This window comes from Salvia hispanica, chromosome 2, assembly GCF_023119035.1.
Source record: "Salvia hispanica cultivar TCC Black 2014 chromosome 2, UniMelb_Shisp_WGS_1.0, whole genome shotgun sequence".
In the NCBI taxonomy this organism is placed as follows: Eukaryota; Viridiplantae; Streptophyta; class Magnoliopsida; order Lamiales; family Lamiaceae; genus Salvia; species Salvia hispanica.
The window spans coordinates 32058207-32082964 of record NC_062966.1 but is presented as its reverse complement, the minus strand read 5'-3'; the positions used below and the strand labels follow the sequence as shown (position 1 = coordinate 32082964).

At 33.9% G+C, this 24758-nt stretch overlaps 2 protein-coding genes across 2 annotated transcripts; both read left to right on the top strand.

The window, feature by feature from the left end:
* The first annotated feature begins 4685 nt into the window (after window positions 1-4685).
* On the top strand, window positions 4686-6648 carry LOC125206814. The gene is made up of 3 exons (XM_048106036.1): window positions 4686-5025; window positions 5114-5191; window positions 6169-6648. The coding sequence occupies exons 1-3, from the start codon at window positions 4816-4818 to the stop codon at window positions 6646-6648; spliced, it is 768 nt and encodes a 255-aa protein (XP_047961993.1). The 5' UTR covers window positions 4686-4815.
* A 13095-nt stretch (window positions 6649-19743) lies between these two features.
* LOC125206813 (glucose-6-phosphate isomerase 1, chloroplastic) lies at window positions 19744-24189 on the top strand. Its single transcript, XM_048106035.1, has 13 exons — window positions 19744-19929; window positions 20359-20457; window positions 20552-20635; window positions 20887-21030; window positions 21137-21202; window positions 21903-21971; window positions 22084-22191; window positions 22313-22365; window positions 22475-22613; window positions 22794-22950; window positions 23108-23186; window positions 23714-23780; window positions 23859-24189. The coding sequence occupies exons 1-13, from the start codon at window positions 19744-19746 to the stop codon at window positions 23991-23993; spliced, it is 1386 nt and encodes a 461-aa protein (XP_047961992.1). The 3' UTR covers window positions 23994-24189.
* The last annotated feature ends 569 nt before the right edge of the window (window positions 24190-24758 follow it).

The following is a 24758-nucleotide window of genomic DNA, read 5'->3' as shown; positions in this document are numbered from 1 at the left end:
TTACATTATTCCATGTATTTATTAAACCATATTAGCACCATGGCGTTGGTGATAGATATTGTAGAGAGAAAGAATGGCACGCGACGGCGAAACCACATTTACGTATCGGAATGAAGTAAAAACCTACTGGAATGAAGTAAAAACCTACTAGAATGAAGTAATATATTCTGGAACGAAGTTAAATCTTCGTAACATGTTAGTATGACTTATTTACCTTCAGATGAATTAAAATAGGCTCGTGATGAAGGCGAAAATAATTTATAAATTTTTGTATCTTATCCATAAAAAACTAGATCTAAAAGCCCTAATTTGGTAGGGGTTCGATGGTTCGGTCTTTAAGAGTGGATTTGTGGATAATGGGACTATATATATAGGGATGTGATCATATGATAACCCATATTTATGGTGATAACCTAATAACCCTCATTTTATGGACGAAAAATATCATTTTATGGAACAGAATATCATTTTATGGAATAAAAGTATCATTTTATGCATGTTGAAAAAATATCATTTTATCGTGTATAAATATCATTTTTAGTAAAAATGATACTTTTGACCCATAAAATGATAGGGTTATTAAGTTATCACATAAATATGAGTTATGATATGATCACACCCCATATATAGGATTGTGTTAAAATGACAACACCTCTTAAAGTAACACCATACCACCATTCCTAGCCAATCATTTGTACATGTGACGAATAATAAGCTGCCATGTGGCAATCATAAAAATTGCTCAAGGGTAAATTTTCACGGATCTGCAATATCCAATACACTAGATCGCAATCAATTTTCCCGACTACAATATCCAATACGCTAGACTGCAATCTATAGATTGCGAGTCTAGCGCTTATACTATTGCGATCTAGCATATATAATATTGCAGTCTAGCGTGGTGTCACAGTGTCATTTTAAGAGTGTTGTCATTTTAACGCACCCCTATATATATGGGATGTACTAAGATGACAACTCTCTTTATTGTAACACCATACCACCATTTTAGGCCATTGGATCTGAAAATCGTGTGCTTGTCATGCTGCCACGTGTAAAAACACGGAGGGGTAAAATAGGAAATTTCTAATTTTACGTTACCAGATTGCGGTGTTGTTCATTGAATATTGCGAGTCTTACCACAACAATATTGCAGTTTACCACGACTGCAATATCTAATACAGTAGACTGCAATATCTAATACAGCTGCAAATCCGTGTTTTTTTACGAAACTTAATCCTAGACGTCCATAAATGAGATCTAACGGAATATATTGGTGGTATGGTGTTATCCTATCTATGGTGGCACCATAGTGCACCATTATATATATATATATATATATGGATGTATTCAAATACTTTTCATATCTTTTGTCCTTTTTCCTTCTTAATCCTAGCCCCACGATTTTGTCATCTGACGGTTAGATTAATGCCACGTGTCATTTAATAATGCACATTTTCATTCTAATAATGCACAGCGGCTAATAATGCAACATTATAGACTAATAATGCATTGATCACAACCATCCAATTCAAGGATCCAAGGGCTAAGATTATAGAGGAGTGATCAAGGTCTAACTAATTTTAAATATATAACTAGAGAATAAATCTCAGCCACACATCTTGTTATTCCAATTTAATCTTAAAGGTTAAACAAATTTTCAGATTTTTGTTAAAAATAATAGCCCAAGGGCATTTTTGGAATTGGTATATCAACGTCTCAAACTCAAGCACCGATTTCTCCCAAATTCAAAGTGCAATTTCTTCCAAAATTCAAAGTGCAATTTCTTCCAAAATTCAAGCGTTGATTTCTTCAGAATTCAAGCTCCGATTTCTTCCAAATTCAAGCGTTGATTTCTTCCAATCTTAACCAAATTCGTTCGCAAAATCAACGTGAATTGTGTTGCGTGATTTCTGAACCAAATTCAGCTTCTTGTTCAAATTCGTTCACGTTTGATCGCGACGTCACTTCCCGGTCAAATCGTGACGTTAAGCACATATCAAAGGTAGTTCACTATAAAGAGTACTCTAGTTCACTGTAAACCTAATAATATGCATAACAAACACTTCACTCGAATCATAAAATACTCCATGTTAAGCACATATAATTTCACTGAGATGAAAAAACAGATCACTAATAATATGCATCACAAACACTTCACTCTAACCATGAAATACTTCACTCTAAGCACATTTTACTTCACTAATGTCATAAAACAGATCACTAATAACATGCATCACAAAAACTTCACTCGAACCATGAAATACTTCACTCTAAGCACGTTTTACTTCACATAAATGAAAAAACAGTGCACTATAAGCATGGATCACAAACACTTTACTTTAACCATGGAATACTTCACATTAAACACATTTCACTTCACTGAGTTGAAAAAACAGATCACTAAAAATATGCATCACAAATACTTCACTCTAAACACATTTTACTTCACTGAGATGAAAAAACAGATCACTAATAATATGGATCACAAACACTTCACTCTAACAATGAAATACTTCACTTTAAGCACATTTTACTTCACTTAGTTGAAAAAACAGATTGCTAATAACATGCATGACAAACACTTCACTCTAAGCATGTTTTGACTTCACTGAGATCACAAACACTTCACTCTAACCATGTAATACTTCACTTTAAGCACATTTTACTTCACTCAAAATCAAGTAAAGGAGAAAGAAAGAAAAAGAAAAAATTTAAACGGAAAAAAAAGAGTTTAAACAAAAAGAAGTTTTTTTTGTATTTTTTTTTTAACTTAAGCTCCTAAAGAGGAAAAACTTAGTTCTACGGAGGAAAAAACTAAGGTGAAAAATAATAAAAACAAGAGAGCAAGCATAGCACCATCTCACACGCTCTATGGAGTATATCAAATGTTGTAGCAGATAGTGCATCTTCCATAGGAGCGGAGGTAATCCATTCTTTTGCTTCGTCTTTCCCTTGCAAAAAAAAAAAAATCAAAATAAAACAATACAAAAATTACACTCCAAATTAGTATTATCAACCGTTCTACAATATTAGCTTAAAGCAATAATATTCCCCGGCAACGAGCGCCTAAAACTTGATGCACTATTTATTAGCACTAAAAATGCATGCAAGCGAAACGAATGAGATCTAGTATAGGTAAGGTCGATGCGGGATATCGAAACCTGGGGAATAAGATTGCAAATTTGAATACCATATACTAAGCATCACATACTATCTAGAGACCTGAGAGTTTTGGTTTTGGATTAATTAAACTAGACAACAAATAAATAAACAAATAACAAAAATCATAAAAACAATGATACAACGGCGTAAGAAGAGTAGAATTTATGGATTCAAAATACAATTGACTTCCTTGAATTACGGTCTCTAAAGTTATTAAGTTGGTCACTTAACTAGATTAAACCCCACTCCGGTAGAAATCGTAGATTAGGTGTAATAATTGAAGTACCATACAATTCTTAGACTTAACTACTAAAAGATGGTAAGACCAACGACTCCGTGAAACCTCAGTTTCTTAGGAGTTCTATTGCATTAAAGTGTGAATTATCCCTTTTCCAAGTCAACTATTTCGTTTCAGTACTTTCTAATCAACTCTAAACCATGTATTGGTAGCTAATCAATTGAATATAAAAGCGCGAGGATAAATCAAATAAGTTGCAAGAGCTAACAAGGAAAATCAATTTAATTCTTCACCAAAAAAAATCCACAAAGATGTTCCACTCATAGACAAGTGAATACACCAATTAAAGTGAACATGAAAAGAATTGATAAAACCCGAGTAGATCTTCCAATCTTGGTCTTACTAACTGCCTGAATCTGTGAGCTCGGCTCAATGGCGAGATGGATTATTATGTGAATATGAGATGGATGAATGTGTAGAGGGGGAAGGATTGGAGGCTGAGATGGAGTTTATGAATTAGGTTAGAGGTATTTATAAGTTTGGAAAAATGTTAATTTTAATAATTTCGTGGCCTTCAAGAAATAGGAGAGATTGGGCTTCACAAATATAATAATTCTTTTCTTTAGTGAATTTCGCATTTAAATTAAAATCAGGCTTTTAAAACTGTCTTCTTATGATAATTGCGTAGAATAGCCATAACTTTCTCCCTGAGAACTCGATTGAGACGTGCGGGATACCACGCGAAGCTCTTTCGAACGAAAGAATAGTATGCATTAAGCCTTTGATTGGACTTCAAAATCATTTGGCCCGGAATAAGCTGGCTGAAGGGCTCTTGCACCTTGGCCTTTTGCACATTTTTATGTTTTATCGTTATCAGCAAATAACGTAAAAATATAAAATGTATAACATATGCAATTTAAGAACATAATTTGCATGATTGACATATAAAACGAGTCAAATCTAGCCCTTAAAAACATGCAAAATCCGTGTTTGTCAGGTATTATGAATTTTTTTAATGAAGTAGTTCGAATTTTCCGTATTCGTGTCGACATTTTAATTCGTAATTTTAATTCCGTAAATTGAATAATTGTGAATTTAATTTATTAGGGAAGTCTAGAGGGAACTCCTAGTGATGCGGCAGATGGAATGAGAAGTCCTAGTGATGACGTGGAAGGAAATTTTTATCAAAAGTCACAGTAAAAGTCAAGTGGTAAGATCATAGGGAAAAGCTCTTAGTGGACATCATCTTTAATGAACCGAATAGTAACTAATCAATATAGTTTTCATGAAATTCAAGTGATGTTTTTGTTAAGAAAACTTTTATTAAATCTATGTACAAGTAAATATTTAATTCAAAGTAGATCCAGCCCAATTTGGCCATTGCTGAAATCAACACTCTTTATTTCAATCTTTTAATGGTTTACCGAGAAATGCAGAAGGTGCTAAGAGCCTACGGCGAGGTGCTACGGCTGGTGCGCCGCCTGCCGGAGGATAGCAGGCCTTACTACGCCAAATTCGCCCGTGAAAACTTCGTCAATTATCGAGAAGTCGACCCCAAAGACGCTGCCGCCGTCCAAGACCTCCTACGCCGCACCTACAATCATTCTCTTTGGGTCCTCAGCAAGGTCTCTTTCTCTCTCTCCCTCACATATTCGCATCGTTTATGCAAAAATTGGCAATTTTATAACTGTGTGTTACGGTAATTTGGTGCAGTATGGTGTGGATGAATCTGTGGCAGGAAAGCTTAAGGAATCTGCTCTGCTTGATCGGTTTGGCTTCTGCCCACCAACTGTTTGTTATAAAATAACTAAGCGGAGTTCTGTTTTGTTGCTTTCTATGTTTTGGGCCACGCTTATTGGGCTTTGTTTGGAAAACTGTATGGGCCTCCAATATGAAGAGGAAATTATTTAGATTGATAAATTTGTATCATTGCGTTCAATCTCGATTAATCTTGTGTCAATTTAGTACTATTATGAAGTAATCGAACACGAAGTAGAAAATAATCATCTGTCCTTGTTTGATATGATTCAAGTTTTTGATTTAATTGCTTAAGCTTTACGGCAAAGCCATGATTCGGCATGGTAATCATTCTTGTCATTAGTATTACTACTAGTATCATTTTAATGTCTAGGATAGTCGTGAAGGAACTTTTCTTAAATTAGGTCACATAATATATGAGTAGCTTGGAATTATTAACTTATTTACTGCACAAGTTCATGTATTTGTCTGTATCTACATCGGAAGAAGTGGGGGCTATTATTAAGGATTATGCTTGTGTTTATAGACGCTTTTTGAGCTAAGGCAGAAGTTACTCTCTCCATTTTTACTTTAACAATTGAAAATCCATTGGAGCACCGAGCATGAATTAAATAATTAATCGGTTTGGTAGGTTACTAGTTCATCTATACAATAATATTCTTTTTAAATATTATTGGTTGCTGAATAGGAGAATTTATTGGTTTATTGCGCTACTAGTTCGGCTGGTTCAACTACAAAATGTGAAAATTTGTGAATACAAATATTAACAACCATATATTTATCGCAGTTAATATCATTGTCTAAACCAAAGTGTATTGTTCATTTGAAACACATCAACAATTTTAATATTGGTAGAATAACATCCAACAAACTGATTTCTTTTTTTGAACTTGCTTACTAAATAGCATATCTCACGATCCTAAAATATTAAACATTGTTGAGAAAATAACTGTAGCCATGCGAAATATAGTGTCACTGGGTTCCACCAATTTTTGATTAGGGGTTATTAGCTAGTGGAGATCGGAATTCCATACACACTAGAGATCATGGAAGACAACAACTACTTCATCTGGGACATCTTCCAGCAATACAACCAATCCGACCGGAAACAAGTCGAAGTAGCCACGGTTTTTATCCGACAATACGACGGCGCGGAGGCAATAACTTACAGCGAACAAGTCAACGTCAGCGCCCTCTTCTTACAAGGCTACCAAGGCAACCTGAAATGGGAGTACACCTCTATCCTCCACCACGAGCTCACGCATGTTTTCCAGTGGGACGGCGAGGGGAAGGCGCCGGTGGGGCTGGTGGAGGGGGTGGCCGATTACATGAAACTGGTGTCGAACTACAATCAAAAGGGATCCGCGTCGCGGGGGATGGGAGAGAGGTGGGACCAAGGGTATGACTTCACGGCGAGGTTTTTGGAGTATTGTGAAGAGCTGAGGTCAGGATTTGTGGCAGCGTTGAATAAGAAGATGAGTTCCTTTTAGTTTTTCACTGTCAAAATGTCCTTTACATATTTGAAAATAAATACTACTAATTCGTTAAAATATTATTTTTTATTTTTGTCCTCTCCGCTTGGAACCCATCAATAAATGTTCAAAATGTGAGCGTCTTAAAGTAAGGCAAAGTAATATTTTACTTGAAGCATCATCTTGAAATTGTTCTCGGTTTATTCACTTTCCATAATTAACTTATCGTTTTATTCATTTAGTTTGATTATGAAGTCTTAATTACTATTGGAACTTTATGAGTTTCCATTTGAAAATCTTATTATTCCCTCTGCCGAGGTTCAGGTTCCTTTTGAATGGCACGAAATTTAAGAAATTATTTGATGTTTAAGAATTAGTTTGTAATAGTAAAATATAAAGTTAAAATTAATAGTTTTTTTTTTAATTAATTTCTATTTCTTTTAAAGCTTATTTTTTTTGACATTGCATTAAATTTAATTTGTTTATTTATATTGAATTAGATAATGAATAATTAATGTTACAAGTGAACATATTAGGAAAAAAAAAGATGAACTCAAAAATCAACATTTCATTAGGATATTCAAATCAATTGTAAAAAAAAAGGGAAAATTTCAATTACTAGATATGATTGAAAATTTTAAGAGGAAAATTCAAATACTAATTCATATTAGAAGTATTCACGAGTCTAAAATTTTTGAGTTCGAGTCCATATGATGCAACTGTTAAATATCAGTTTATTCAATCATAAAAATAATCATTTGATCCTTTTAAAATTTCAGAATCAACTAATCCCAAAAGAAACGGACAACTTATATAAAAAGCACTTGAGATCTAATTTTAAATTTCTTGTGTTTTTGCCCTTTTGTTATATCTAATTATAATCAATACAGTAGTTACTGATTATTGATTAATGTTAAATAATTTCTTACAAAAATTTGGAAATTTTGCCCGTGTGGGGACAAAAAGTGTTGTATAGAATTGGCCCCAAACTAAAAATATCCCCCTATAAACACAAATAACAAGAAAAATATTCATTAATTTAAAAAATATAAAAAAATTTTCCATTAATGTTCCTCTCTAAAAACCCTATCCAGGGAAATTAAATTTAAAAATTGCATGCATTTTTAGATGGGAAGGTTTCCAATTGCCAAATAATAGACGGGTTTTAAATTAAATTATTTTGACTACATAGTTATATAAGGGAAAATTTTCTATAATCGTGACAAACCGGAATTAAGCTCGCTGATAAAATTCCCCCACACAAATCTATTATAGCACAAAACTTAGAATTAAATTAATAATCCGAAGAAAATCATCAAAAAAAATATGGAAACCCAGAATATTTCATTCCCAAACATACCTAAATTGATTAGTAAATCATCCAATCTCAATAATTTTGCAAAATCCATTAAATGCTACTTCCCCCCAAATCAAAATATAACAATCCAACATGATATATATATATATATAGGGAAAGTACTAAGATGACAACCTTCTTTTGTAACACTATACCATCATTTTAGGCCCTTGGTCAAAATGTTGCTTGTCATCCCCCGTGTAAAAACATGGAGGGGGAAAATAAGAAATTTAATTTTACGAGGATTTAAGGCGTTCATTGAATATTGCGGCACCCCAACAATATTGTAGTTTACCCAGCAATATCTAATACGAAGCAATATCTAAAACAGACCCCAAACCCCTTTTTTCAGAAACTTTAAACCCCAAGGCCATAGAAGATCTAAAACTATTTTGGTGGTATGATGTTATATATATATATATATATATATATATATATATAGGGTTTTATCCAAAAGTCCAAAGATAAAATCGGATTAATGGGGGAGGAGATTTGACCGATCTGGAATACTCTCATTTTTTTGGTCATAATAAGCGGATTTTTATGTGGGGGGGAAAATTAGGAATCAAAAAAAATTGGAACCCGCACCTCCCGTTTTAGTGGGTTTTATGGGATTTTTTAAATATTGATAGAAAATACTTTTTTTTCATTTCCCTACGTGATATTGGTGAGAGAAAAAGGTTTATCATTTCTTAAACAAACAAAAATCATTCACCCAAAACCCAAAAAAACCCTTGTACTTTATTTCACAGCTTCCAAAATGGGAAATATCTCTCAACGGCCCCTTCTTTAGGCAACCCCCTCCTTAGGGCAGGATCGTGGTAATGGTTAACAAAATTTTCCCTTTTTTATTTTTAGTTTTGGGTCAAAATTGATTACGATTTGGCTTTTTATTGCTATCCACAAGTTTATGAAAGGATAAGGTAAACAAAAAAGAAGCAAAAAAACCCCCCCAAAAAATGGTTTTTGGGCCCCTTTATTTGGGTCTTTGTGTCGTTGTTGGTTTTCAAATTTTACCCCAAATTTTTCTAACCTTTGGTTTTTTTTTGAATACCGCCAATCTAGTTGGAGAACTTTGAAGAAAAAGGAGGAATCATTGATGGAAAAGGCGGGCCCTGAAATATGAAGGCCCCAAAAGGTTTTAGGATGTCTTTTTGAAGGGGGAAAAATGTGAACTAAATTTTAAATTTTTTTTTTTGGAAAAGGGTAGCATTTACGAAAAAAACTAAAATGTCTCAAATTTCATTTCAATCAAAACGTTTTAGGTCATATATGTTTTGTGTCATGTTTACAAACGTTTGTTTTATAAGTTGCTTTCAATTTGGAATCCCCAAAATAAATGTATGGTCACGATTTTGGAATAGTTTTATGGGTTATGTAGTAAATATATGAAAGTCATGTTTGTATCACTTTTATGTCATAAGTACAATTTTTATTTTCTCTAATGGAAGTCAACATGGCGAGAAAAGGGCCCATTGGAATTGTGGACTATCGACTAGATATAATGGTGTGCTTAAATTTAAACAAAAAACTATTGTGTTGAAGTTCCCCAAAAAATAATCACAGCTCCTTTTCAAAAAACATCGACATCCAACTTTTAAAAACGGACAACGAAAATGATGATCGGCGTTGAAAAGATGATACAAGCTACGGAGTTTGTGAGGGCCCTTTGCTAAATTTTTGGGATTTAAAGTATTTTCATTGATATAATTATTGCGTATTTAACATATAAATTTTCAAACATTTTATTTCTTCAATGGGTGATACTTTAAAATGAATTGGGTTTTTTGTTTCTTCAAATTAGATTTTTAAAATGAATTATTTTTTTGACTCTATGACCAAGGTAAAATATGTTGGTTGTTTGATCCTTGAAAAGTAAAAACCAAAAAAAGATGACTCTATGTCATATGTAGATGTTAGAGTCATTTTGACAAAAGATAAAAATAAAAACATTAATTTGTTGTGGGTTTTTTAAAAATTTGAATTGTGGAAAAAATTTTTGGGTTTTCATGCTTCATGTCTAATATATATGTAAGAGTCATAATGAGCATAAACGACAAAAAAATAAAGATCAGAATTCATACATTGGGTTAATAAATTAATATTGGGTCATAACAAAAGGAATTTGTGTCTAATAAACCAAAATTTGGGTTATTATATAACACTAAAAGTATCAAAATCGTCATACAAATGGGTGAAATATTGTATCAAACAAACAAATAAAATACAAGATTATTCTCATGTTTTTGCTATTAAAAAAAAATCAATATTAATACCAAAGAATACACAAACAATAACCCAAAAATCACCATTCTTTGGGTATACTAAACAAATATTTGGGTCATGTCAACTTATGGGTAAATTGGGTCATAATAATCCAAAATTGAGTCATTACATAAAACTCAGACCCCGGGTGCCCTACAAATAAAAACCCCATAATTTTTAACAATGACAATCAAATAAAATGGAGTCCCAAAAAAAAACTTAACGATGTTACTTCAAAAAAGGGGAATACATGGTATCAAAGTTCATAATTTCTTCTAGGCGCCCTTTTTTTTCCATTTATGGAAAAACGGTGTATATCTATGCCACAAAAAAAAAACTAAAATGAAAATTGATATTGTTAAAAAGTGAAAAATTGAAAAATAATTTACATATTAAACAATGAAAACCGACTAAAGAAATTAATTACATATAAAAAAAGATATAACCCAAATTAAAAGAAACAATGGTGCGGGGGTAGAATAATATTTAAAAAAACATCGAAACGGACAAAAAAATGATTGCATATGAAAAAAAATAATGGCGTTTTTTGAAGAAGATGTAAAATTTGCAAGAAAGAAGCGATGAAAATTAACTCCCAAACACAAGGAATTGTTAATGGAAAGAGGCGGCATCATTATAGAAATTTGGGAAAAACAATCAATGAACTAGAATGACACAAATTTTGGGATTTAAGTGAATAAAAAAGAAACTTCGAAAATGTTTAAGCCATTAGATCTTCTCTCTCAAAAATTAAAAAACCTAATCCCATGGTCTAAATTGGGCCCTTTATTTGTTTTAAAGGGTACTTATTTGGATCATTTTTATATATATATATATATATATATATATATATATATATAAGGTTGTGATCATTGAACAATTTTAAAGCGAATAAAACCAAATCGGGATTAGATCTAGTTTTTTTTATGAGATGCTTTCGTGAAAATTTTTCCTTTTTCCCTTTTTACTTCTTGTATAGGTTTATTTTCCTTAATGCAAAAACCTTGAAACTACAATATGTTTTTACTTGCTTCCAAAAGGGTTTTAAAAATTAAAATATCTTCTTAAATTCTTGACGTGGGGTTTTTTCTTGATTAACATTTAAAAAAGCAAATTTTTTATGATTTTTTACCATTAAACATTATTCTTCATTTTAAAAAAGATTTTTTTTCATTGGGAGGACTTCAAATGCTTTCACATACTTCATTCCAATAATTTATTACATTATTCCATGTGATTATTAAACCATATTAGCGTTATGGCGATGGTGATAGATATTGTAGAGAGAAAAGAAACGTATGACAGTAAAAACTCTTATTCACGTCTTAGGAATGAAGTAAAAACCTGCGGAATGAAATGTAAAAGCCTCTTTAGAATGAGTAATATGATACAGAACGAAGTTAAATCTTCGCCCTTTATTAAATAACTTATTTTACCTTCGGATGAATTAAAATAGGCTCGTGATGAAGGCGAAAATAATTTATAAATTTATGTATCTTATCCGTAAAAACTAGATCTAAAAGCCCTAGTTTGGTAGGGTTCGGTAGTTCGGTCTTTAAGAGTGGATTTGTGGATAATGGGACTCTATATATATATATATATATATATATATAGAGTTGTGATCGATATCGGCAAATTTTAAAGGCGAAGGCTTAGAGATCAAGTACGCCATTAGATCTAGTTTTTTGATGAGATGTCTTCTTCAACGAAAATTTTTACGCTTCATTACTAGCCCATTTTATTTCATTGTATAGGTTTATTCTTGTTAAATGCCTAATACCTTGAAACACAGCATGTTTTTGCTAACTCAGTAGGTTTTGAAATGATTCACATATGTTTCATTCAAATTCATTGCGTGAGTTTTTTCTTGATTAACATTTAAAAATGCAATTTGTTCAAGTGAGTTTATTACTTCATTCATGAATGTTATTACTTCATTGGATAACATTTTTACTTCATTCCAGTAGGACTTAGTCTTTAACAAATGCTTCGTTCTTGATAATTTATTACGTTATTCCATGTGTTGATAAACCAATATTAGCGCCATGGCGGTGGTGATGGATATTGTAGAGAGAAATAACGGCAACGACTGGCGAAACCACATTCGTGTTACTGGAATGAAGTAAAAACTCTCTTGAAATAGTAAAAAACCTACTGAGAATGAAGTAATATGATACCGGAACGAAGTTAAATCTTAACATGTTAGTATGACTTTTTACCTTCGGATGAATTAAAATAGGCTGCAAAGTGAAGGCTAAAATAATTTATAAATTTCTGTATCTCATCCATAAAACTAGATCTAAAAACCCTAATTTTGGTATGGTTGGTGGTTCGGTCTTTAGAGTGCAGGTTTGTGGATAATGGGGCTAGAGTGCCGTTATCGTGTTTAGGTCTTATGCATGCATAAAAATATATGTCTGGCCATTCTAGCCAATCATTTAGCCTGCTGACGGGCCGGGCCAATAGAGACGCGTGGCAAAAAAAAACCCCAAAAAGGGCAGCGGCTGGCGGCCCTTTAAACAACAATTTTTCTTGAGCAGCAATATCTGACCACGTTAGGCGACAATCTATAGATTCTTTGTGTGATGTTTATGTCTTTGTGTAGATATAATATTGTATAAAGCGTTGTCATGTTGTCATTTTAAGAGGGTCAGCCGTTTTAACAAACATATATATATATATAGAGAAGTGATCAAGGTCTAACTAATTTTAAGTGTATAACTAGAGAACAAATCTCGTCACACATCTTAATACTCCAATTAATCTAATGGTTTTTAAACAAACTTTCAAATTTTTTATGAGAAAATACTTGTCTAAGGGCATTTTGGGAATTCAATATTTCAACATGAATTAATCAAATTTATAATCATCCGTATTCGTGAGTTTATCGTCAAAATCTTCCCAGTCATTCTCCAATTTGAACCAAATTTAGCTTAGGATTTCTTCGAAAATATGAAATTCCGTCTGAATCAAATTCAGCGGAGCCCTACCGAGATGCGAACCAAATTCAGCTTAGTTGATTGAATTCAGCTGAATTTTCTCAAATCGATTGGATCGATAAACCTGCAGGATAATTTTGGATCGATCGAAGTGATTTGATTGATTGAGTATCTACAAGCGATCAAATTAAATTTCCGGATTAATATGCCAATTTGATTCCTTCATGTGACTTGGACTCCTTCAAATGGATTGATTCGATACATTCATCGGAAGATTATTTCGGTCCACGTTCTCTTCATCGGGAGGGAAAGGAGAAATAGTCTAAGGTAATTATCAATTATTATCAATTAAGTGTTGTTGCTCAGCATGATTAGATGGGTGTATGATGTGAAAAAACGTTAGAGTGAACTATATGTGACGAACGATTGAAGTAGATATGCTACATATTGAAGTAAATATTGTTTGTATTAGTATATTATTCATTACGATGAAGTATAACATAATTAAAGTGAAGTATTCAGGTGTTAGCGTAAAGTGTTTGTGATTCATGGTTAAGTGAAGTAAAACATGGTTAGAGTGAAGTATTCATGTGTTATAGTGAAGTGTCACGTCATCATGATTGTAGTGGCTGTTTTAGAGTAGGTGATAAAACATGGTTAGAGTGAAGTAAAAGATGGTTAGAGTGAAGTAAAATATGGTTAGAGTGAAGTGTCTGTCATCTATTCTTGCGGTGCTCGTAATTCCATTTCGGTGGTAAAACATGGTTAGAGTGAAGTAAAAAAATGGATTTAGAGTGAAGTGTAAATCATCATTCTAACTAGGTCTTTTTTGTTTTCCATTTCGATTAGTAAAACATGGTTAGAGTGAAGTATTAGTAAAGCTATAGTGAAGTTTGTCATCATGATTGTAGTGCTGCGATTTTCAATTCGGTGAGTAAAACATGGTTAGAGTGGAAGTAGTCATGGTTAGAGTGAAGTAAAACATGGTTAGAGTGAAGTGTGCATTAATAGTCTTTGTTTTTTCCATTTCATTGATAAAACGAGCTAGAGTGAAGTATTTGTCATCATGCTTGTAGTGCTTTGTTTTCCATTTCAGTGATGTAAAACATGGTTAAAGTGAAATATATTTTGCTCACGGTGAAGTATATATTTCTTACGGTGGTTTACGTACCAAAATGTCCCGATGATTTGAGAGCAAGGAATTGGACAAAGTTTCATGACCCTTGATCGTGCATTGGACTTATTCTGACAATTATGCTCGATATGTTGGGTTTGACACTATGAAAGATCAAAAAGGAAAAAGATGTCATTACTTGGATTTATGGTGTGTAGCCGAGAAGGTACAAAGCGAAAAAATAGACAACATGAGGTGGCAGCAGCAGTCTTACATTAAGTGCTTTTGTAATGCTAAAGTGTGGGTTTTTTATGGGTGTTGGTTATGTTATACAAAGTTTTAGTGAAGAACATAATCACGAGATGGTTGAGGAACGCCATAAGGCGTTTTATGAAGTTGAACCTTGATTTAGTTTAGTCCATCGAAATTCATACTTGATTCTAGCATTGTCTGATCTTATCGGTCCGACTTTAAGTTTTTAGCTTACTCAAAAGTACTTGGTGGATTAGATTATGTAGGGTGTCTTTGTTTTAGAAGTACGCAACTACGAGACGCGACCTTAGAGCATACGTGGAAGGAGCTGATGCACAAATATTAAATGAGATGCGGGAAAAGGAACTTTGTGAGCATTTACATATGAATTTGAGGTCAACTCAAAGGATAGGCGACACGTTGTTTTGGTGTGATCAAGCGCAGAAGAAATTATCATATGTAATGGTGATATTGTTTCTTTTGATACGACATACTCAACAAATAAGAATAACGTGCACACTAATTACATTCACATGCCTTGTTATTTATTGAGCATTTAGTGAACTACAATAAGCTTACGATTGAAGTATATTGAGCATGGCTTATATTGTATGCTTGTTTTTATTCATTTTTAGTGAAGTATAATGAGCATTTAGTGAACTACAATATTTATACAGTGAAGTGTATTGTGCATGCTTGTATTCTTTGTTTTCCGAGTTCGATGATGTAAAAAAGCATCTTTGTGAAATTGAAGTATTAGGTGTTAGAGTGAAGTGTCATCTATGATTGTAGTGCTTTGATTTTCGATTACGGTAAAGTAAAACAAGGCTAAAGTGAAATATTCAGTGTTAGAGTGAAGTGTCATCATACATGATTGTAGTCTTTCTGTAATTACATTTCAGTGAAAGTAAAACATGGTTAAAGTGAAGTAAAACATGGTTAGGTGAGATTAATAAATGTCTATGATTGTAGTGCTTTGTTTTTCCATTTCAGTGAGAAGTAAAACATATGTATGGTAGAGTGAAGTAAAACAAGGCTAGGTGAAGTATTCGAGTGTTAGAGTGAAGTGCATCATCTATGATTGTAGTCTTTCTACATAATTCCATTTCGAGTGAAGTAAAACATGGTTAGAGTGAAGTAAAACAAGGCTAGAGTGAAATTAATAATGTCTATATGATTGTAGTGCTTTGTTTTCCATTTCAGTGAAAGTATTCCAGTCATTTAGAGTGAAGTATTCCAGTGTTAGAGCAGTGATTATTATTTATGTCTGCAGTAATTTTATAAAGACATACGCATGATATTTGCTCCATTTACGGGCAGGATAATCATGGGCCGCCTGTGACATTCTTTGTTGGCCTTTTATCCAAGGAAAGTGCCGACTCCCTTTTCATGGTTATTTAAACAATTTGTGAAATGTATGGGTGTGGCTCGAAATTGTCGTAGACAAGATTTAGGATAAAGAGGATTCTTGTGCAGAGGTTCTTCTTGAAGTACGAGACACGGAATTGGTGCATGTGGCATATAATGAATAAAGTTCTTCGACAAATTGCCAAAGAACATGTAGTAGTGAAGAACTAAAGAAGGAATTGAATGCGCTGTGTTTGGTCGGGTGATAGAGGCGATCGATTTGAAGAATCTTATCATATAATGGAAAGATATGGGGGTACAGCTGATAATAGTGGTTTTTCATCAATGTTTGCATCTAGAAAGTTTTGGGTTCCGACCTTTTTCCGTGATTTTCCGATGAGCTCGTTGATAAAGACAACATCTTGTCGAATCCCACAGGCAAACATATGCTTTAAAAGGTACTTTCAAAGTGTCGGGCTAACCTTATGCTATTTTATATGAACTATAACCATGCTTTGGAAGCTTTATGAAGGAAAGCATCAGCGCAAAGCTTGAATACTATGATTCAACAAAAAGTGCCTATATTGCGACGAAATTGGAAATTGTTGAGAAACATGCGTCAACAATATATAGTGGTAGTGCTTTAATGCAATTGAGAGGGAGATAGTTTATGCATGTTTCTCTTTGTCTTGTTCAACTCTAGGAATGTCTACCAATAGAGAGAATGAAGTATATAACACATAAATGACAAGGATTCAAACTTCATGGACGATGAAACACTCCTGGCGATGACACTATTTATGTGGATGTAAAAGTTTGAGAGACTTGGTCTATTATTGCAGCCATATACTTTGTGTGTTGAAATATAAGTTTGTTAAGTTGATACCGAAATTTGCATGGATGGAGATGGTTGAAGTCACAGTTTGTGAAACCTTGTCTGTGGAGGCTTTTGTGATGATGAAGAAATCTTCTGTTGTGGGCAGAGAAGAAGATTGCATTTAAAAACTTGTATGCATTATTCTTTGAAATAGCACAAAGTATTGAAGGGAACATTGACCAAATCAATGCATTCACGCAATTATTGAAGAAGGTAAGAGCGGCTTCTCGAGAGGAGTGTTGTTGTCTTCGACGGGGAGAGAGAGAGCATTGATTGAGGTCTACATGGCTCCTGAGTTCCAAACATTGTGAAGTTCATCCTCCTAATGTTGTCGGTCTGAGAGTGGTAGTAGGAGAAAATCCAAGGAAAATTCGACGTAAGTTAGCAATGAAACCAGGCCGAAAGTGTGTAAATTGTGTGATTGGACACCATGATTCGAGGAGCTGCAAAAAGGTGAATGAGAGAAGGCAAAACGGGCGTGAAGTATTTGGAAAGAAGCTTGATTCACTTTGTAGCCTTTTTTAGAGCACCAATGACTCATTTTTATTACACTTTTGAGTGATTTTATCTCCAATTCAAACTTTGTTTTTATGTTAAGCTCAATTGCGAATAGAATTGATTTTATTTGTGTTCGTTTCTTTAACACAAGTCTTTAGTTGCTTATTACATGTTTTGGTTCATTTATAGTGATGTAATGATGATTATCGTGTAATAAACAAAAGTAGATGACAAATACTTCACTCTAACATTGGAATACTTCACTCACAGCCTTGTTTTACATCAGCTGAAATGGAAAAACAAAGCATTACCATCATAGATGGCCAAACTTCACTCTAACAACTGGAATACTTCTCTTAGCCTTGTTTTACTTCACTCTTACCATACTTCGAGATGGAAAAACAAAGCACTACAAGCATGGGTAGCAGACACTTCACTCTAACCATGTTTTACTTCACTTTAACCATGTTTTACTTCGAAATGGAATTACGTACTTCTGGAGATGGCAAACCGCTCTAACCTTTGAATACTTCACTCTAGCCTTGTTTTACTTCAGGAAATGGAAAAGCAAGCACTACAAGCATAGATGACCCGGACAGCACCACTCACAACCATGTTTTACTTTACTCTAACCATGTTGTGCCCATCTAACATGTTTTTACTTCTTGAAATGGAATTCTGAACACAGCAACATGGATAAGCAGGCCTTCACTCTATGCTTGTATTTAATACTTCACTCTAGCTTTTGTTTTTACTTCACTCAATGATGTGCATTGTATAGTGAAGTATATTGTGTATATAGTGAACTATATTGTGCATATAGTAGAAGTAAATAGCTCGGCTTGATGAAAATAGGAACTAACTATTGAATTTAAATGAAGTTTTGCACAATAGTTCATAGGCAACGAAGTTTAATCATGTTTTCCACATCTATGTCCATGTTTTCTCACATTCTTTATAATGCTTTGATGTTATTACCATGTTTTTTAATGACTCATGGTTTATTTCGGCAGACAACATTAATGCTTATTTTCTTCTCTTTGCTTTCTTTAGTCTTTGGAGTATTCCGCACTCGCTGTAGATAATCCCGCATTTCCAATCTTGTTCCCATTTCACCATAATAACATTCCATATGTCTCGTCAAAAACTCCACAATGCATTTGATGTTGTTCTCCAAGACATTTTTAGCCTCTTTATGGTAACATCCTTTATTGATTTGCATTGCAGTGATAGCCCGTTTTTGTCAAATAATGACAAAAATCATTCTCTACTGATATATTATCATGAAAATATCGGAGGTAGTTCTTGTAGCAAAGAGTATTCTACAATTCCTTGTAATCACAAATACTTCACTATATATCATGTATACTTACCCGCAGTTTAGGGTATCTTTACCATAATTGATTGTGATGTCCTCATCACTACCATTCTTTGAATTGTCGATCACATTATGCTTTTAGTGCTAAATCTAAAGCGTAAGTGTAGTAAATGATACAAATTGGAAAGAACACCTACAAAGATGATAACAATTTAAAGATAAAAATATACGAGTGAATATAACAAAGAATCTTTATATTCAATTTTACCAAATCTACGTACGACCAATAATCTGAGAATTTTTAATCTCGTCTTCTGAATTCTTCACAGAGTCATCCAGTTAATGAGTGTGTTGATGTCGCCCCATCAGTAGTTGTACAGCCCAGCCCATCTGGTAGATGAGACAAAGTCAAATCTGAATATAAATAATTCCAAATTATAGTGAGCACATAATTAAAGTAAACATGTATAATGAACATATATACCATCAGTTCATTTTCAAAATTTATCTTGATAACACCGCATGAGTATGTTGTAAAAACGGCGCCTCGATGAAGATAGAGCCTACGTATTCTTCCATGTTATTCAAATAAGATGCCCACGCGTTGATCACCTTCTACTAGCTCATGCGGCAACGGTGAACAAAATTCTCTTTTTGTTACAATTCTGACATCATCATCATCTGATATGTTGTCCACGTTCAAACATGTATGTGTGTTAAAGATTTCTTTTGTACTTTTTCTTCTAAATAAGAACTATAATATAAATCACACTCCATTTAATTTAGAATTGTTGTCATAATCCAAAAAAGTATTTGTGACTCTTGCAAGGTAAACTTTCTGAACCATTCTTTCATAGAATGGAGATCATGAAACGACGGCTTTTTCTTACCGGCTGCAGACGGTGTTGCCGTTTTGTTGATCTGGCAACTGCTGTCGGGGGCAAGAATGAGATGAAAACTTCACTATAATGTTTATATGCTTCACTTCATAAGACATATAGTTCTTGGATGTGTATTTTTGTGCGAAATAGAAAAATAGGCAGGAATACAGATTATGGCAGAGATAAATAGATCTCTTTTTAGAACAAAACTCTCTGAGTTTTTTCATATAAGGTGCTAGGAATAGATTTCAAATGAAGCCAGATAATGGATGAATCTTTCTTTTTCGTGGCCAATATTCTTGTTGTTTCTGAGGTTGAGTTTCTTACGATGCAGATTAGGCCCCCTCAGAAAGAAAGATTCACCCAAATCCTTTCTATTGGAATTGGTGGTTCAGCTCTGGGGCCACAATTTGTTGCAGAGGCACTGGCTCCTGATAATCCCCCACTTAAGGTATATAGTAAACACAATCTTTTGTGTATCAGAATGCTCAGTAATATTTTCCATGAGCAGCTTGTTTTTCCTTGACTCTCTCATTTCAACTTTCACAACTATCACCTTTGATGGAATCTCTTGATATGTATGCTTTACCTATTACAAGGAAATGGCATTTTATTGGAAACTTCAGAATTAATTCATTTTTTCCTGAAAGTTCCTCATGTATCTTGTTTTATTTGGGGGGTTTGGGGTGGGGAGCATGCTTTTATTTTTTTACATATCCATGCCTGGTTATGAGCAACAAAGATTATGAAAAAAATCAGAGTTATAATATAGTTCCAGAAACTTCAAGCTTTGATAGTAATCTTATTCTTGATCTCACAATTCCATTAGTTTAGCTGTATGTGCTTGTGTCCTAATTCTTTTATTCCATAACATTTCCAGATAAGATTCATTGACAATACAGATCCAGCTGGGATTGATCATCAGATAGCGCAGCTTGGCAGTGAGCTAGAATCTACACTTGTAATAGTGGTTTCAAAGGTATTAGTGGAAACCATCTTATAGTTAATTCTGTTTCATGTTTATGGCTTGGAAAATGCTGTAAATCCAATAATACTTCTTTTTGGCATTTTAGAGTGGAGGCACACCCGAAACAAGGAATGGTCTACTTGAAGTTCAGAAAGCCTTCCGTGAAGCTGGTCTGGATTTCGCAAAACAGGTATTTGTCTTAGTTTTTTACCTTCCTGCATTTTTAATTATATAAGTGACTTTTGCATCCTGGTTTAAAGCAACTGCAAGGCTAATTGGGATGCAGCAGAATGCATATGCTTGCTCGCTTACATATTGGCAACAGTTACTTGAATGTCTTTGTGAATATTTGCTGGCACTTAGTACCTGTATTTATGCGAGCAGGCAAGCATTGCATAGATTTTCTACTTCTTATATCATCTATGATATTTTTGTGCACAGGGTGTTGCAATTACACAAGAGAATTCATTGCTTGATAACACAGCCAGGATTGAGGGCTGGTTAGCAAGATTTCCCATGTTTGACTGGGTGGGTGGTAGAACGTCAGAGATGTCTGCTGTTGGTTTACTTGCAGCTGCGCTTCAGGTTTTTATTTATTTTATTATATACTGTTACTAACTTTTTCTTTCTTTAAGCTGCTTATTCTTGATATGAAGAACTAATGCCTCCAAAATTTGCATGATCTTCTCAGGGAATTGATATTAAAGAAATGCTAGCTGGTGCAGCATTGATGGATGAAGCCAACAGAACCAAACTAGTAAGACTATAGTTTCATATTTTCACACTTTTTATCAAATGATTTTTTTAAATAGTCTCGAGTCATTAATCTTCTAGGATTAGTTCACTTTCGAGTTTGAGTAGAAGTAGGAGTCTTTATATAATCTTTATAGTATATATAGCTCCTCACTGGAAGAATGGTAGGCTGTTGGCCTCTTTGGAGGATAATCTGTTATTTGTTGTTCAGTTGTAAAGCATTTCGTTTCAATATATCTTTAGTTCATTTCATTTGTTCACATGCCTTTACTCTTATCAATGTCTACCTGATTTTTAATCCCGTAGAATTGCACTCCAGTCTCTAAAAATATCATTCACATAAAAACCCTAAAGTCCTCGTCCTTATACCGCCATGTCGTGACCCATAAGCATGCGATTACTCTTTATTTAGAAGAACACCCTTTCGGTTCTAACCAAAGAGTCCAAACATACCCCACATATCGCTTCAGTAATAGTTCTTCACACAATCTTCCCTCCTTTTGCTAATCCAGGTGCCCAAGTTCATTCATAATACACTTTTTCTTGATTATGGTACTTGCCAAAAATTTTTTTCCGACAATTATGTTTCATGTTTTAGCTGTATACATCCTGGTGTCAGGTATCTATTAGTGTAACTGTTGAGATGAATCATATGGCAGAAACAGAGGAACTGCATTATAGGCTTTTAATCATATATTATTCAGGTCAGGGATAACCCAGCAGCGCTGCTAGCTTTATGTTGGTATTGGGCAGCAGATGGAGTCGGATCGAAGGTATGTTATATTCTGATTGCAAACAGTGTGATGCATAAGGATTTCAATCTTTTGAGTATTTCAAAGTGGCTATTATGGATAGAAATGAAACTCTGTTTTATGGCTACTGTAGGATATGGTTGTCCTTCCTTACAAGGACAGCTTATTATTGTTCAGTCGATACTTGCAGCAGCTAGTCATGGAATCACTTGGAAAGGAGTTTGATCTGGATGGCAACCGGGTACTTAAAGTTTGCTGAACTACTCTTTATTTTTCTGTTTAATAACAAGTTGTATCAGATATTACAGCAGTCAATGTCAATGAATAGCCATAAATTTACTGAACCACCTTGTGCATTGTAGGTAAACCAAGGGCTAAGTGTTTATGGTAACAAGGGAAGCACTGATCAGCATGCGTATGTATTTTATTCACATTTTAATACATACATATATTTTTTTAATCCAAATGATGAGATTTGTACCGCAATTATCTTAAGATCTCTCCACCAACCTCTCTCCCATCAGATACATTCAACAGCTCAGAGACGGGGTGCACAACTTTTTTGTCACGTTCATTGAAGTACTACGAGATAGACCCCCTGGTCATGATTGGGAGCTTGAACCAGGTGTCACCTGTGGTGACTATCTATTTGGATTCTTACAGGTTACATTTTGTTCCCTTGTCAACTTATCATTCAACTGCGGGAGACAGCTTGTTTACATATTTGATCTGTGATTCCATGATAATGATCCTAGAATTGTTTGTTTGAGTACAAAGTGTAAGTTCTATACATATTGCTTTTGTCTACATATATTTATATAGTGGTTTAAATATTATATACAGGGGACCAGATCTGCTTTATATGCCAATAACCGAGAGTCTATTACAGTCACTGTGCAAGAGGTGACACCCAGGTCCGTTGGTGCTTTGGTAGCCCTTTACGAGCGAGCAGTTGGGATTTATGCCTCATTGGTCAACATCAATGCCTATCATCAACCCGGTATAACATTGCACTTACCTTGTGAATTTCTTGCAGCTGAACATGTGTTTGTCAATGCAGCAAAGTCTTCTTGTTGACATGTAGACATCTGTTATTTTTAAGGTTTCTTTCTATGATCTTAGTGTGGAATACAAAATTTCTTGCTACATATCTGCAGGAGTTGAAGCGGGCAAAAAAGCAGCAGGAGAAGTTTTAGCTCTTCAAAAACGCGTTCTTGCTGTATTAAATGAAGCAAGGTAATATAACTTATTTAATGGTCGATTGGGGGAAATTTAGATTCCTAGATTGGCAACAAAGCTTTATTGCCAATTTCGCTTTTTGTAAAATAATGATGAACTTTGTGAGAAATTAGAAGAGTAAAACTGTAAAAGCATCAATTCTCCCGCTTACAACTGTAAAGATGAAGTAGTCTCTCTGATTAATTGCAAAGGACAAAGTCTAGATCATACAAATAATCTGAAAGGATTTTTGCAAAAGTTGGTGGTGGTTTTAACCAGGTGAAACTTAGTTTAATTGCTTCTTTTATGTAAGGTACAGATTTGATTCAATTGACTTTTTGGCTTTGCATTCTCATGTGACTAGGAAGGAATATTATTGATAATAACTGCTTCACTGTGATCACTTGAAGCTTGTTAAAGTTGTAGAGGTCTACATGAGCTGATATTACATGCAATTTTGAACTTTCTATTCTATGCAATTTAGAATTTATCATCGAAAACTTGGACACTGATTTTAATATTGCCTACATTTTTGTACATTTTAGCTGCCAACAACCCATTGAACCATTAACACTTGAAGAAATAGCTGATCGTTGCCATGCTCCTGAGGAAGTAAGGACACTTTGTAATTCGTTTTATATACATGACACGACAAGTTAATGACTGTTTTGTACTTGTTGCTGATTGCAGATTGAAATGATCTACAAGATTATTGCACATATGGCTGCCAATGATAGAGCTCTAATAGCCGAAGGGAGTTGTGGTACACCAAAAACCGTCAAGGTTTTCTTAGGGGAGTGCAATGTTGATGATATGTACCCCTAAAATTACTTGGAAAACAACTCTTTTTCTTGACATTTTTGTCATCGAGGGGTTTTAAACTGAACGGGAAGGTGAAAATTGTCACATTTTACCCGCCATCAGAAGTGGATAAATTTGCAATGAAATAATTGCCTTGTGCAAGAGACTGATAGCCACTTATTTCAAGGAAACGGAATAAACAGACAATGGTTTTGTCTTCCATAGTCTTGCTCGCTTATATTTTGCGCCCAATAAATATCATGCATAAATTCTAGTCTCAGTTTGGTCTCGTACATATAATTACTGCAATATTCTAGTCTAAATTTGGTCTCGTACATATCCAAAAAACTTCGTTGTCCTACTAAGTAGTATAATAAATTCTAGACTAAAGGCCATTTGTGGTCCTATACATATGATGATTTTATGATTTTGCTCCAAAACATTATTTTTGGAATGATTGCATCTTGAACAAATTAAAACGGTTCGAATTTAGTCCATTTTGGATAGAACCGTCAAATTTTTCGCGGTCAACGACAATTAAGTGAATATTGACTGAATTAATAACTCTTAATTTGAATATGAAGTAGGAGACTCCTCAATTTTCTTTTAATATTGTAACCTAACATTTGTTATTGTTTTGTTATAAAAAGACTAAAGGCTATTTGTGGTCCTAAATATTCAAATTAAAAGCTATTAATCTAGTCAAAATTCACTTAAATGTCATTGATTGTTAAAAATTTGACGACTCCATCCAAAATGGACTAAATCCGGACCGTTTTCATTTGTTCT

Bases quoted from the DNA above. Each gene is read 5' to 3' on its own strand.
- LOC125206813 (XM_048106035.1), top strand. From the start codon at position 19,744: ATGGATGAATCTTTCTTTTTCGTGGCCAATATTCTTGTTGTTTCTGAG. The intron at 21,203-21,902 runs GTAAGACTATAG...TATATTATTCAG, and splicing joins AAGCCAACAGAACCAAACTA to GTCAGGGATAACCCAGCAGC. The intron at 23,781-23,858 runs GTAAGGACACTT...TGCTGATTGCAG, and splicing joins GTTGCCATGCTCCTGAGGAA to ATTGAAATGATCTACAAGAT.
- LOC125206814 (XM_048106036.1), top strand. From the start codon at position 4,816: ATGGTTTACCGAGAAATGCAGAAGGTGCTAAGAGCCTACGGCGAGGTG. The intron at 5,026-5,113 runs GTCTCTTTCTCT...AATTTGGTGCAG, and splicing joins CTCTTTGGGTCCTCAGCAAG to TATGGTGTGGATGAATCTGT. The intron at 5,192-6,168 runs GTTTGTTATAAA...AGGGGTTATTAG, and splicing joins TTGGCTTCTGCCCACCAACT to CTAGTGGAGATCGGAATTCC.